At 40.1% G+C, this 16,183-nt stretch overlaps 1 protein-coding gene across 1 annotated transcript; it reads left to right on the forward strand.

The window, feature by feature from the left end:
* The first annotated feature begins 12,740 nt into the window (after window positions 1–12,740).
* LOC124704429 lies at window positions 12,741–15,692 on the forward strand. The gene is made up of 6 exons (XM_047236682.1): window positions 12,741–12,989; window positions 13,491–13,588; window positions 13,925–14,035; window positions 14,110–14,257; window positions 14,806–15,080; window positions 15,203–15,692. Exons 1-6 carry the CDS (start codon window positions 12,741–12,743, stop codon window positions 15,417–15,419), a joined length of 1,098 nt encoding a protein of 365 aa, XP_047092638.1. The 3' UTR covers window positions 15,420–15,692.
* Window positions 15,693–16,183: the final 491 nt, after the last annotated feature.

The following is a 16,183-nucleotide window of genomic DNA, read 5'->3' on the forward strand; positions in this document are numbered from 1 at the left end:
TATTTATTGTATATTCCATGTCATAATTCACCATGGTGATATTGAATTATATATATATATATACTTGATCCATGTTGACATGATACTAAATATCTGTTAGCCTGCATCGAGAATCACATGAAATCTATTCTTTACATATGGATCAGGTAGATTTTGAACCTGCCCAATAGTGGAGCGCTACAATATTAGTAGATGATGAACACCCTCAGTGGTGAAGTCTACAGTAGGGTAATATGAGTGTCAAAACAAGCTCTTCAATGTCAGCATGTTATTTTGTAACATTAATAAATGAAAGGCCCCGTGTTTATTATTTCTATACAGGTACCGTTTGTTCTATGAAATTTTCATATTTATAGAAAGACCATTTACTGTAAGTGATTTCTTGGTTAGAATTTGTTCAAAGTTTTGCAGCCTAAAATACTTTGTTCCAAATAGTCAACTGATACAGTTAATTCATGCATAATCAGATAATCGTTTGGATGGTCTTGTATTCATATTTTTGGCTATTCACAAGTACAAATTAAATTGTTGCTGTTGGTTTTTTCATACATGATTGCATACATTTTTGTTAGTGTGAGGATCCAAGGAATCATTTATTTGAGTCTCTGCCTTTTTGATTTATATATCTGAGAAAAACACATTCTATCAATGGTAAGGAAGTACGATGTCCTTTATCTCAATAGAACACAGGCTGGCTTCCAAATAATTGCCTACCAATGGACATCCAGATGTTGAGGTGTAGCTTCAGTTTTTCTGCATTCAGATTTATCCCAGATAATCCACTAATAGATAATATTCTTGTTATATATTGACTCTCATTCTTTCTTTCCTAGGAATCCGATGGAAAAGGCATTTAGTTTCCAAGCCGATCGAGCTACATAACACCTGGTGGAGCAAATCACAACAATTATGCGAATGTGCATCTCATTGTGGAGGTTAGCACGATGAACATTCTCCCAGTCCTTTTTACTAGCTTGTGGATCAGTTTATCATGTTTGTTATGCTGGAAATTCGAGTAACTCGGGTTTCTGCAGTTTGGCTTGGCTTGGGACATGCTTCTGAGAACCCAGAACTTCCAGATGCGTCGAATGAAAAGGGAATTGTTTTTCTTGAATATTAGTAGACGATGAACTTCCAGAACTGGTATACTTATCTCTCTCTTTGTATGTTGCTTTCTACATGAAAGTAGATACCTGTGTGGCTTGATTTTTTTTATGATTCTAATATAGTGGAATAGTTACGTTGAATTTGTAAAAACATTTTCTTTGTATGTTTAGTAATAGGGCTGAACACTGAAAGGAGCTGAACTAATCTGAGTTTGTTTTATGTTCATTTTGCAGGCGAACATTTTTGTCAGGTTGTGGCTCTGAAATTGATTTAGGCTGGTGGCACGTGTTTGGTTTTGGTTAATTCACAGAGGAATCAAGAAGAAAGAATGCGCATGAATAAGAGAATAAGGAGGTGCATTCTCTCAGACTGTACATAGTGCAACCCGAAATAAAGTAATTCAGTTTTCACTGCAGATGTATGCCTTTTTTATGAGCTCTATTTGTATTATCTCTAGACCAGTGCATTCTCTCAATGTGCGAGACACTCATTCCTTCCTGTTCGCTGAACACTATATTGATACAGGGAAAGCTATTTTAGAGCATCGGCCTGAGGTACAACATGATACAGTGTCACCCAGAATTTCCTTCTTGGTATTGTATAGATAGATTTTGTTTGATATACTATCCATATATTTGTTGCACTCTCAAACTACAGTCCATAAGATGCACTCTACATCCTTTACTGGTATTTGATTTCCTAAGGTCATGTGTGACAATTGGGTGGTACCACTTTGTCCTTTATAAAAATGTGTGACAATGGTGAAAATATCCATGCAGATTTTTGTGTTTATTAAACAACAGTTTTCATTGAAGTGCAATGAAGGTAATTGAAAGTGGACCGTATATTATGCGCAGTTTCCTTTATAGGCACACAGGAATATGTTGTTTCAAAGGTACTTGAGCTTGTTTCAATGATAGGCAACATAGATTCAAACTTTGGTACATTTTCTTTCTCTGAGTGGTGCTTAATGATAACTCATTGGTTTGTAATTTTTTTGTGCATTTGGTACAAAGTTTACATCCAGGTTCTGATTGTTTTTCTCCAAGACAACCTTTGATAAATATTATGTTTACTGTTTATTGCTGATTTTTTTGATGTTTGTGACGAGTTTTTAGTTCTATCTCCTTCCAGTTTGTTTAGCTCAGTTGTGTCAGCCAGTGGAATTGAAATAGGTTTCAGATTACATCGAATGCATGCATTTAATTATAGGCTTTTTAAAGATCTGTTTCATAAACGCCCATGATGTAGATGGTAGCTTCTTTCTGATGTGGACCTAGGAAGTGGTCATTGGCTGATTTGCGTGACCGTGGCTGCATTGGGGTTATGTGACAAGAACGGATCATGCATGCAGATTTAGTGCTTCGATGAATAGGTGTACTCCGGCGCAGAATTGTGCTCATATGAACATTTTTATCCATTCATTCCATCGCATATCCAATTTAGCCTTAAACAAGAAAGGGTGCTGCTTTTGGGGTTTATCTAGACCAGGCATTTATGATCATTTTTTTGCGTAGTTTATATTAGATAACAAGAAAAGAGGATAAAATTGTTTCTAAATACGGTCTGTCTTATGTATGTTGCATATGAGCCGTATGGTGGGCCTCTAAAATTATTTGTATTTGAGCTAGCTTAGCTCTATAAAAAGAGACCATGCTTTTAAGTTTAAACTTATTTTGGTAGGTCAATCAAAACCACTTGCAAAATGATCAATGCCTCGGTTAATCCTAAAACATGATGGTATGTTGGAGCTTAAAAAAAACTGAAAGAACCCTCAAAAAATGTGTTATGTTGGTAAATGTTGCTCATGTTTACATTGATCTATCCTGATGATATGCATTAGTGGCAGCTTCACTTTTTATGTGCAGATCTAAATAAACTATCAAAGCACCTTTATTCAGCATGTTTATGAGCTCATGAAATTAGTTTTGTTTCATGCTAATAGATGTCATCTTAGTAATTATTGAAGTGGTGCAAAGAACCAAATGTTTGTGCTCACAAGAGTTATATCTTTTGTTCTCAAGATGTGTCATTCGAAATGGCTTCCATTCCCTTTTGTGCATCCTTTTGTTTCAATAAAGGAAACCCATCTGCTGGCACTTCCTACCAGTAACTGATGATATGTAGGAGTAGAAAGAGCATTGTCCTCATCCCGTTACTTTCAGCTCTATAGATCATGTTTGATTTAGTATTTACTAATACACAGGGAAGCTTGGCTCTTCAGCTGTTACGGCGTGGGCCGTGATTAAGATCTGGCAGGCCATCAACCCGAAGATCGTCCTCAAGCCCCATCACCCGCCAAGACAATCATCAAGGCCACTGCCACCGCCCTCCGGTCGAAGAGCTGCCACATCAACTAGAGATTCAAGTTGCCTTCGTCACAACCACTTGCAAAGAGAAGCCTCAATCCCCGCTGATCTGCGACATTGTATATATGTGTGCTGGGACGTGGGAACAAATAGCAACCTGAGTGCTATGTATTTTTCCTCTGCTGGTGTGAACGTTTATGTACTCTGAGTGGATCGTTGTTTGGTCTGTCTATGAGCTGATGTGTTACTTGATGAATGGAGGGCTACTGCTTGTTTTTACTGCTGTTATGGTGTTTACTGGTTTCAAATTAACTTGAAACTGTCCCATATTTTAGCAATTAAACTGATCTCTTGTCTTTACCTTACATTGTATCTTTCATAAATGCACAATTCCAATTATTTCTATTGGAGCATGTCCAAAGGCCAGTAAATATAGGGTGGCTTCTCCAGTTCTTGATTGGGACACCAAGGACCAGCGAGGAGGCGCCCCAAGGGGCGCCCCAACCACTAGTGTATATTATAGCACATCTTCGGTCCTATCAAACATCTATTTTCAGGGAGAGCATCAGGTTGGCAATTACTCTGGCCTTCTATGAAGATTATCTAAAGCTCCCTACCAATTGGAAGCGCACAAATGCAAACACGGACATTCTCTACTATGACGGACCCAAGAATATTTGCTCCCAATATGGCCATCAGCATCAAGAAAAGGGCTCCGGCAAGTCCTGACAACAGTACTTTAGTCAGAAGTCCGACGGAGCACTCGACACCTGAAAGATGGCGCTTTATCCTATGTCCTCCATTGTTGAGGGGGTGGTGCGGCAATGCGGAACTGCTTGTCGGGGGCTAAATAATCGGAGTGCGGACGGGACAGACCCGACTTCCGTGCTTAAGTGACTTTTGTGGTACTGCCATTTCTATATGGCCCATACAATTTGAAAGATTTACGGTACTACCTTCACAGAATTATAAGGTTGGCACGTATATCTAGGTTATCAATTTGATCAACATAGCATAAATTATGCAAAATAAAAATTATATTAATATAATGTAAAACATCTATATATATATATATATTAAAATTTAATTTACGATCTAAAAACACGTGTCAACCTTTTATTCCGAATGGAGGGAGTACTAACAATGAGTACTAAACATGTACGAAATAAGTTGAACACATAGAACTAAACAATATACATCATTTGCATCTTCTGACCACGCAAGACACTCGAGTATGAAATTTCATTTGTAGAGGCCTTAATATTCGCAAAAAAATTGTCTTACCAAATCGTGGGTGAAGTCTCACCATTCGTACCTTCTATTTAAACGCGTGGGATGTGTGATGGTCTATCAACCGCCCATGCATAGTGACGATTTGCTCAACCGTGTGTAGGTAATTTCTTTTTTGAAATAAGTGTGTAGGTAATTTCAGTCGTGCGTGATGGCATTTTCTCTACAAGTGTACTTTGCTCGTTTGTTCCTTCGCATGTCCGGTTGCAGAAAGAAGAATGGGCAAGATTATTATTTTTCACGTGTGGAGACTACTATTAAATCTGAAGTCATGCATTTTTTTCTTCGGCAACCGACTTTCAAATTTCATTCGGATAAATTGAAAGGCATTACTTCAAAGGCAATTTTAGTTTTTACAATGAAATTTCCGCTACCCCTAGAATATTGCATAAAATATCTTCTCCTATTTTTAGTTGAGCAGTTCTCCTCTCGTAATTTCATTTACATGAAACCGATACAGATACATCAACTACAAATGCACAATTACTTGTAGCTTTAACTGCTGCTTTAGGAAAGATTAATTGGACATCGTGTCTTCGTGGCATATGCATCTCAAACACTGACCTTGCTAATCATACAAATGACAGGTTTTGGTGTAGCAGATCGATGGCCAACTCTACCTAAGAAGATTGTCAGTGCATAGCAAACAACCAGCTGTCCCAACGGCCACGCAAACGACAAACCCCCATGTGCCAAATCTTGGTGGCCCACGCTTATTTCCTATATTCTGTTAGTTTTCCGCTTGCTCAAGGCTCCAGATATTTTCACCGGCCAGTTTAGTATTTCCTGATAAAGCTTCCTCCGTGAAATTTCTTACCATCTAATTGTATGCTTTATGAAAGACGGCAAAAGGTTTGTCACAGTACTATTAGTAAAGGGGAAGTTTGAAGTACAGGAAAGCATGATACGAAAGTACTGGTGAGACACTGGACCTATGAGCACGAGCTTGCTCTTCTAACCTGAGGAATCTGAGATATTTTAACGTGGTCACAGTCTAAGAAGTGCATCCTTCTTGATTTTGTGTAAGATGGTCCGTGGCATGGTAGACATGTTTCGGAAGACCCCCTGTTTTGTCTTTCTCGTAACTGGATGTTACCAATAGCATGATCACATCGAGATATAGCTGCGATATGCATACCACTTTGTGCAAACAGAGACACCGAACATCTGTGTTTTTGGTGCTCCCATTGCCTTCCATTCCTAACCCTATTTTCATTTTCCGTCGACACACTTGGGCAATGTCATTTGAGCATACAATTACCATTCATAAGAAAGAGGTAGCAATGGAAAAAACCTTATATAAGAAGTGTGACATGGTGGAGAAGAATAATGACTCCGTGTGTAGAAAGTTAAACTGTACCGACATTCGAGAGTTGGTGCACACAATTATGTCATTATTTGAGGCCATGCACAGTTGTAGACCTATATTTTTATAAGTGAATTTTATTTTTTACCCTATAGTTGTGCATTCGTGACATATATTATCTCATTTAATGGAATTTCTAGACTTCGATGATTTTGACCAAGTTTATCATTTTACTTATTATTGTTAGTTAGGCTAGGTATGATACGTTGATGTGGAACGATAAAATATTTAAATATATTAGGGCATCATGGACGATTATGCCCAAACTTATTTAATCCATATGTGCCATTTATCACTAACGTCTTGATATTTTTGGACCCTGGTCATCACCTAACACCTTTCCCAATGGACACACACCAAAAAACAATGGTACAAAGCCTTTAAATTTGTATCTACATAAATTTCCACTTCGCGGGGTAATTAGTGTCACAAATGCAAAACTACATAGTAAAAAGTGGAATTCACTCTATTTTTATTCTAGCAAAAAATGTACCGAAGAATGTTCTTGGAGAGAGATGGGATGGATTCTATTTAAACAAACACACAAAAATTTTGAGGTTTCATTAACACGACAAAAATCATGTGTCTATTAGAAAGCTAATGTTACAAATTTGTTTGGAAATTGGCTTAATGGGATTGATAAACCAAAGAAAAATCTCGAATTTGAGTGTGATTTTGTGCTTTAGTTTGGGCGATATGGAATTTCCAAAATGATGTTGTTTTTAACAGATAGACAAAACAAAAAAAAATTGCAGGTCATACACAGGACGGCTTCTTCAATTCACATGTGGTCTTACATCCTACATGTGGAGCATCGGGGATCTGCGGATAGTGGCTGCAATCATCTGATGTCGGCCGTTTGGGTTGTCTTGAGGCAGGGAGGTTGGCAGCATACTAAGCGAATCCAAGATGTCTAGAAAAGACTTCGGAAAACCAAATATGATCCCGGGTGCATATGCACCCGGTATGTATAAAACATATTTCCAAAATGTAAAAAATTTAGTTACAAAAATTAGCATGTAGAGGGACATGGTCTATGTCTGCACGTAAAGTTTCACATAAAACCAACAATTTTTGTACCCTGTGTAAAAAAGACAAATAACTTTGTAAGCATGTAACATGTCAAGGTATACACCAGGAATTTTTATTTGTATTTTTCTAACATTTTTAATATGTTTAATATGCATTTTAAATAAAGGGTGCATATGCACTCGGGTGTAGAAACACCCTGTCCTTTCTTCTTCTTTATATTTAGATGACTTGTTATTGCTGCAACCTCCTTGAGTAAAACCGATATTTTCTGAATTATGCAATAATATAAATGTTGTCTGCATCAGTTTGCTGAATTATGCAATAATATTTAGATGACTTCAAAGATAATCAAAAAACATGTGGTCGTAGAAATTGAGATGGAAAAATACTAACAAGGGTCTAGAGAATTCATCAAGAGTCTAGCTCTTAGATCTCCTTTCTTTGATTATCTTTGAAGTCCCTTAAATGATATATCATCTCAAGTAAATATCTATTACGCTATATATCTTCTCTTTCAAGTAGAATCACAAGAATTTTGGAAAAGGGAATGTGAGAAACTCATCAACGGGAACAGAATGAGTGAGAAGAGGTGGTTGGTCCGATAGTCTACACAAAATTCAATGTGCACCGCGTGAAAAAAGCGCTATGTCAGAAAGAACTTGCATCAAGACCATTGGTCCCCGAGATCAGTTCAATGTGTGTATGTTAACTATATTTTTTTTGTTTTTTTTTGTTCCCATCACATATTCCAAAATATGGCTTGTGGAGAATTCAGCGATCTAGCCATACTTCTTTTTAGAGTTCCTGTGCACACAGTACATGGCCAAGATCTTTAGTGTTATGATATTCTAGTTATACCTTTTTTTTGTTGTTGAAATTTAATATGACCATATGTATTAGCATTTATGTGTTTTCCTGTTCTGAACAACCAAACATCCAAGCTTACTATTCTGAACAACCAAACATCCAACCTAGAAAGTCTTTGTGCCAGAGTTTTAAAGGCGAAATATTATCCTAATGGACAGCTCTGTCTTTACTGGAAATGCCTCATCTACTTGTCAAGCTATCCAATATGGGTTGCAGCTTCTTAAAAAGGACTCTATGGAGGATTGGTAATGGTCAGCGTGTATGAGTTTGGCGTGATCCCTGATTACTGAGACCACATTCATTTAGGCCGGTAACCATGCAAGGAAATTGTCGAATTAGAAGGATCTTAGATTTGCTGAATGAGCATGACACATGAATTATGGAGCTGCTCCAACGATGTTTCATGCGGGTGGATATCAATGAGATCACCAAGATTCGTGCCGAGGCTGTCTGAGGATGTGCTCGCATGGGCGCCAACGAAGAACGGTGTCTTTACAGTATGTAGTGCGTACTAGTTGGAAATGGAGGAATGCCAATTGCCTTTCTTAGGCGCTACGAGCAGGGCAACAGATGGCCATTGTTCCATCTAGAAGGCAATATGGGGGTGCCCTGCCGCCAAAAAGTACGCATATTCACGTGGAAGCTAGCTACTAATACCCTACCAACTTGGAAAAATGCAAATGTAATCTTGAGGTCTCTGACATATGTGTACTATATGGTGTTGGACGCGAGGACAACTTCCATGCTTCCTGGCCACTTTATGTAGGTGTCCCATGACGGAAACTCTCTTGACATCTATGATGAATACGTGGAGACTATAGAGCCCGGCAAGTCTCGTCAACATCAGGACGGAGTTTCTCTTCCACGTACTAGCTGAGAAGACCGGCGTACGTGGAGTGTGCCAGGATCTGGCATGCCAGGAATGAAGTTGTACAGCTCAAGTTGGCACCACGAGTGGAAGCCTCGTGTCGCTTTTTCTGTGGCTACCTTGACTCCATTGCTGCAAACAAGTTTGTTCCTCAAAGATGACGGTATCAATGGCAAGATGTTAATCAACTAGTTGAACACATATGGGAAAAGAGAACGGAAGCCCCCCCCCCCCCCCCCCACACACACACACACGGCTCCCTCTCAGTGGTGGTCACTACCAAAATCTCAGGCTAGGCAAAACTGAACATTGATGGTTCTTTCGACGAGGTTACGAGAACATGGGGTACTGGGATGATTCTTCAGGATGACAAAGGATACATTTTTTATTCAGCATGCTACCACATGCAACCTTGCTCGTCTCCCCTTGAAGTAGAGTTGGTGGTGTGCATGGAAGGAGTGGCCCTAGGGCTACGATGGAGAGCCTAGTCTTTTGTGATCGAGATGGAGTACGTACCGCATTAGCTATGATCCAAAGTGACATAGTGGACCATTAACCACGTTCTCGTTGTGAGAGATAAAACACCTCCGGAAGGGTGTAGTTGAGTTCAAGGTCATGCATATGCGGCGAGAGAGAAAACCTGGTAGGCCATGTTCTAGCCAACATTGGCTATACCGAAGCTAGGAAGAATGTATGGCTTGGACTCTGTTTGAAGGATTGTAATCATGTTCCTTAATTGATATATTTTCCCATTAGCAAAACAATGAACTATTTACTGCATCCCAGATAGTTTTCTTATACTCAACCCTTTGGAAAATTCTAGCATTGGAAAATGAGGACATGGTTGCACATTTAACACCAACACATCATGGGCCGGACTGCTTGAGAATTCCCTATGGCATGTGCATACTTAAAAGCTAAACTTTTCTATAGTGGAACGTTGGTCAACCCTACCCAAAACAATGTAGTAGGAAAGAATTCAGATCAAACGGTTCATCCCAATGCCCAAGCAAACCCTAGGTACCAAATCTTGGTGATATGCAACTATTTCTTGTATCTGGCTAGTTTTCTTCTACCCAAAGATCTAGATCTTATTAACACTTATATTTTTCATCTAGAATTGTTGCATACTCCATGAAGTTTATTGACTTATAACCGAATGCTTGTCCAGAGTAAAACATAGCTTTATTATGATATAGGGGGCAAATGTCCCTTTATAATCGCCTTTACCGAGAGAGAGAGGCATCCTACTCCCGGGTGGCACGTCCACTGACATCGTGCGTACTACATGGTTGTGCAAGAACAAGCTCAACACTATTAACATGACCCAACTTGACAAGTAGAGAAACATGGTCTAGCTAAGTTCGAACCTATTGCATTGGACCACCGTCTCTTTGCTACATAGGTAGTTCAAAATGGATGTTGCTAATATACTTATTACATGAAGATAGAATTATGAAATGTATGCAACTTCGCGCAAACTTAGTCGCATGATTAGACGGTTACTAGTGCTCCCCCCTGCCAACTATTCCTAATTAACACTCCCAAGCATTTTCCTATCAATGCGCTCGAGCAATAGTGCTTGTGTGTATCGATGCCAGTTCTTGAGAAAAAGTTTGCAACGAAAACCTACATATATAGGGAGATGGTAGAGAACGAAATGAAGAGTGCATGTAAGTGGTTGAAATGTATGCATGTTCGAAGAGGTTGTGCGGGCAATCGGTCACGTCATTTGTAGCGTGGGTCTGTTTAGTTGAAGACTTGATTTTTTTTAACATCAAGTGTTCCATTGTCTCTCCATTTTCTACCTCTTTCGTTACCGTCGCCGACTAGCTTCACCTAGATACTAGAGGGGAGGAAGAAGAAGAAAATGTTGCGGACTCTCCTCTGGCAAAACCACAATTGAAAGGACTTGGTAAAAAAAATCTTGCGGGAAACCTACCTTATAGAAGTCTCTAAAAATCTCTTGTTCCGAAAAATGTATGCAACACTGCTCGTCTCCCCTTGAAGCAGAGTTAGTGGTGTGAATGGAAGGGGTGGCCCTAGGGCTACAATGGAGAGCTCAGTCTTTTGTGATCGAGATGGAGTACCGCAGTAGCTATGATCCGAAGTGACATAGCGGACCATTCTGTAACCATGTTCCCGCTGCAAGAGATAAAACACCTCTGGAAGGGTGTAGTAGAGTTCAAGGTTATGCATATCCGGTGAGAGAAAAACCTGGTAGGCCATGTTCTAGCCAACATTGGCTATACCGAAGCTAGGAAGAATGTATGGCTTAGGTCAGGTCCTCGACTCTGTTTGGAAGATTGTAATCATGTTCATTAGTTAATATATTTTTCTCACTAGAAAAACAATGAACTATTTCCTGCAGCGATGTTAGTTTTCTTATACTCAAACTTTTAGAAAATTCTAGATTTGGAAAATGAGGACATGGTTGCACATTTAACACCAACACATCATGAGCCAAATTGCTGGGGAATTCCCTATAGCGTGTGCATACTTAAAAGCTAAAATTCTCTATAGCAGAACGTAGGTCAACCCCACCCAAAACAATGTAGTAAGAAAGACTTCAGATCAAACGGCTCATCCCAATGCCCAAGCTAACCCTAGGTACCAAAACTTGGTGATATGCAACTATTTCTTGTATCTGGTTAGTTTTGTTCCACCCAAAAATCTAGATCTTATTAATACTCTTATTTTTTTTCATCTAGAACGGTTGCGGACTCCATGAAATTTATTATCTTATAACCAAATGATTGTTCTTAGTAAAATATAGCGTTGTTACGATATAGGGGCAAAAAATCTCCCTTTATAATCACGTTGTTTGTCAGAGGGGCATCACACACCCATGTGGCATGTCCATTGACATCGAGCATACCACACGATTGTGCATGAACTCGCTCAACACTATTAACATGACGTACCTTGACAAAGCCAGGAAACATGTTGTAAATTTGAACCTAATGCATTGGATCACCGTTTCTTTGCTAGATAGCTAGTTCTAACTGGGTGTTGCTAATATCCTTATTACATGAAGATAGAACTATGAAATGTATACAACTTCGCGCAAACTTAGTCGCATGATTAGACGGTTACTAGTGCTCCCGCTGCCAACCATTCCTAACACTCTCAAGCGTTTTCCTATCGACGCGCTCGAGCAATAGTGCTTGTGTGTATCAATGCCAGTTCTTGAGAAAAAAAGTTAGCAATGAAAACCTAAATATATAGGAGGATGATAGAGAACGAAATGGAGAGTGCATGTAAGTGGTTGAAATGTATCCATGTTCGAAGAGGTTGTGCAGGAAGTTGGCCATGTTATTTGTTGCGTGGACGTGTTTGGTTGAAGACTTGAATTTTTTAACATCAATCATTCCATTGGCTCTGGTATTAGGCTATTAGCATAAGCGTTGTATTAGTTCTTTTCTCAATCGAATGTGTTGTCAGTTCCCACTCCTAACTTCTCTCTCCATTTGCTACCTCGTTAGGTCGCCCACTAGCTCCACCTTGCTATCACAGGGGAGGAAGAAGAAGCAAATGCTGCTGACTTTGCTCTAGCAAAAACCACAATTGGAAGGACTTAGTCAACAAAAAATCCTGTGGAAACATGTACTTTATAAAACTCTGTAAAAATCTTTGTTCCGAACAAGGTATGCATTCTCAGCGTTGGTGTACAGGCTTTTCCTCGGGATGACACGACGAATTGTAAAACCAAAATCTTGGCACCTACACATAAATCGAACCGCCCGATCGCCACAAGATCCAAGAACCCAGAAAAAAAAACCGGCCAGGCCGGCGTCGCACCGAGCCCCGACTCTTCTACAAACCCCGCAGCGACGACGACTAGGGAGTTCGAACACAACCACCGCCCGCCGCCCTGCCGTCGCCCCTCCTCCGCCCCGCCATGGAAGGCCTCCAGCGCCGTCCCGCGGCGGCCGCCGCGAACGCGAGGGGCGAGGGGGCGCAGCAGCCCCAGCGCGTCATCCACTGCGACGTCGAGCCGGCGCCGCGGGCGTGGCCGGGGATGCAGATGCTGGCCGTCGCCGCCATCCTCGTGCTCGGGGGCCTCCAGTTCCTGCCGGCCACCCACTTCCGCCTCCACCAAGACCGCGGCCGCAACTGGATCCCCATCGACCCCTCGCTCCACGCCGCGGTACTGCTGCCTGCCTGCTGCCGCGGTTTCCTCGTCCCTGTCTCGACTGTCTGTTCTCCTCGCCTCCTTTGCGCTGGCCGCAACCGTATTACTACCTGCCAATTGATTTCTCCACATTTCACCTCCACAGTCCAGAACTCCAGATCATGGCATAGCTAGTATATGAGATTCATATTACTGGGATATGCCATTTTCATGGTGTTCTTTAACAGTTGTACTAATGAGAAATGCACTTCGTTTCTGGGATGGGGAAATTTGGTGGATGCAATTTACCTTGCATTTCATCCATTTTTTAAAACTCTGAAGACCAAATTTGGGATGGGAACAGCAACTTGAGAGTAGACATTAGCAGTGTAGTGCCAAAGCTAAATTTGCATCTACTATTTTACTGCGCCTTTATAGCATGCCCCTCAGATGTGGGATGGTTTGCACTGATAACGATTTCATTTGCTACAAGTTACTCTGAGTTGCCAAAAGAAGCTAATACCATTTTCCTTGCAGGATCACCAGGTTGTAGGTGTGCACATCATCTCTTGGATAAGCTGTCTGGATCTACGTACTCTTGCTGTGCTGACAAACTCCACCCTGTCCAGCTCAAGGTTATTTCTATGCGTTTCACATGTGTTATAGTAATTTTGCTCTGAGGAATTGCCATGGTAACAGATTAACACTGAACTTTAGCTGCCAGAATTTGCTGTGACTGATCAATAACTTTATTTGCTATGCATGATAAACTTCACGATTATTTCTCATTTCCGTGTAGCCACATTGGCCACAGAACCTGTAGTGATAAATCCCTTTGGTACGGTAGAGTTTAACTTATGTGCTCATTGCACTACTAATGATATATATAGAGTTAATGACAGAATGGTGGCTTTACGTGTTTTTTTAGTGTCTTATATAGCCATCATGTTTCATTTTTGTTTGTTTGACAGTGATCCACATGATGTATCCTTCACTTTCTTGACACCTGAAGGAGGCAATGAGCAATTGCCCTACTACAAGATAAAATCAGTACTACCTGATTCAAATATTACTGTTACTAGGTGAGAGCACACAGACTAAAATGCTCATTTTGTCATTGGAATTAGCCTGTCCTCATACTTGCTTACCTCTTCAGTCAAAAGAAAACCAAGGAAAAGCTAAATGTTGCCACTCCAGCGGGAAACTTCTTATGGTCATTCCAGAGTGAGCTGTCACCAATCATTATCGCAACTCAGTTCTCACGAAAGAGACATGTTTATATCTCAACAGACTCAATTGTAAAGGTACTGTGCATACATCTATTCTATTTACTCGATCCTATTACCCAACTTCTGGAAAAAACAATCATTGATCCCATTACTAATTTTTTTTTTTTGCCAAAAGATAATTATATCGTCATACAGCCTGTTTCCTCTCAGTTTTTTCACCTGTGGTAGTGAGCAGTAGTTATTGATAATTTAATAGAATGCCTATATTGTGCATAATAAAGTTTCTTCAAGAAGTTTGTAATACTTTTGTACACCCACGCATGGGTGTGGGTGTTTCCATCACCGTCCATTTATTCCTTGAGATTCGTGCCCACCATGGTAGATGGAAAGATTCCTTTCTCTCTCCTCTTTTTATCCGAATCTCAAAGCACAATGGACGGTGCCGGAAACACCCACACCCATGCGTGGGTGTACAAAATCCACTCTCGCTGAAAAAGTTTTGAGCATGCAGATCCATCTAAAACACAAAGACATAACCATGTCATGTCTGAGTGTTATACTAAAGTAAGAATTTTCTGACTATCTTCGGATTACCTTATGTGAAACATCACTCTCCTACCCAGGGAAAAGTTGAAGACCTTGCTCCCATTGACTTAGGCAGTTACGCCATCAGTGCTGCTGAAGATTGTAGCAAGCGCCTTGGTGATTACATCAGTATGGATGTTCTGAGTGCTGTTCAAAGAACAGCCCCAAAAGGTTTGGTATATACTGAACCTTTTGACAAGGACACGTGCTTACTTGATTTTGATGTGCTTATTGTGGAGCCACGCAATCTGAAGAGGAATCTGGTTGACTCTATCGCATTCTGGGCCAAGGCTGTCAACCTAGCTAGTCATAGGTCAGTGACTTGATTATGTTGTGGGCAAAAATACTCATCTTCAGCATATATTATAGAATCATATTGATTCACCTAGGGTATATTATAACACCATTCTGGCCCTGTCCAACATCCATTTTCAGGGATAGCATTAGGTTGGCAATTACTCTGGCCTTCTATGCCGATTATCTGAAGCTCCCTACCAACTGGAAGCGCGCAAATGATAACACAGACATTCTCTACTACGATGGACCCAAGAATGTTTGCTCTGAAGATGGCCGTCAGCATGAAGAAAAAGGCTCCGGCGAGGCCTGGCAGCAGTACCTCAGTCAGAAGTCCGATGCTATCTTGAGCACCTGAAAGATGCACTTCATCATATGTGCTCCATTGCGTGGTAGTGGAAGATCAGCATTTGATAGGGATTTTGGCCGTTAAGGTGTAGCACAAGATATAAGATGTGTGTTACCTATTAACCTATCAAACATACCTGTGAAAATGAGTGTTTTTTTAACCAAAAGATCACTAGAATGTTGTACTCAGTAGACTGATTCCTTTCAGCAAAGTCAAAAGCACTGCTTCTATTTATTTAGAAGTATATTTGAGAAGCATAAGCACAGCTTTGGTCTGCATTTCTCTTGATCTCGAAATGTCAAAACTAATTTGCATTTCGCATGGAAAATATCACATGCGCCAGCTCATTTCTGCCATAGGTCTTTCTTTTGAATTTGGCTGTTAATAGGAAAAAAAATATGTATTACACCATAAAAAGTATCCCATGGTGAATCTAGTAAAGCTCATTTGGCGTTTTAGATATTAGTTCACTTTTTATGTAGACTTGGCCAAACATCAAGATGTTCAACTTAAGACAACTAGAACAGCTTATGTCTTGAAACGTAGGGAGTACCATTCTCCTATCACAGCGCACTTACTGTACTCTTCTTTTTTTTTTTTTTTTTGCAAGAACTCTTCATGGCTTTCAACATGCCCAAACATTTTACCAATAGTACCGAGGTTCAGTTCAAGTTTAACTAATGCTCCATATTTTTATTCATATAAACAAGGTGGGAAGGGAGGATAGCTCAGTTTCTACACTATTTTTCGTTACATAATTTACAGCTAGAATA

The sequence above is a fragment of the Lolium rigidum genome, chromosome 3 (assembly GCF_022539505.1).
Source record: "Lolium rigidum isolate FL_2022 chromosome 3, APGP_CSIRO_Lrig_0.1, whole genome shotgun sequence".
In the NCBI taxonomy this organism is placed as follows: Eukaryota; Viridiplantae; Streptophyta; class Magnoliopsida; order Poales; family Poaceae; genus Lolium; species Lolium rigidum.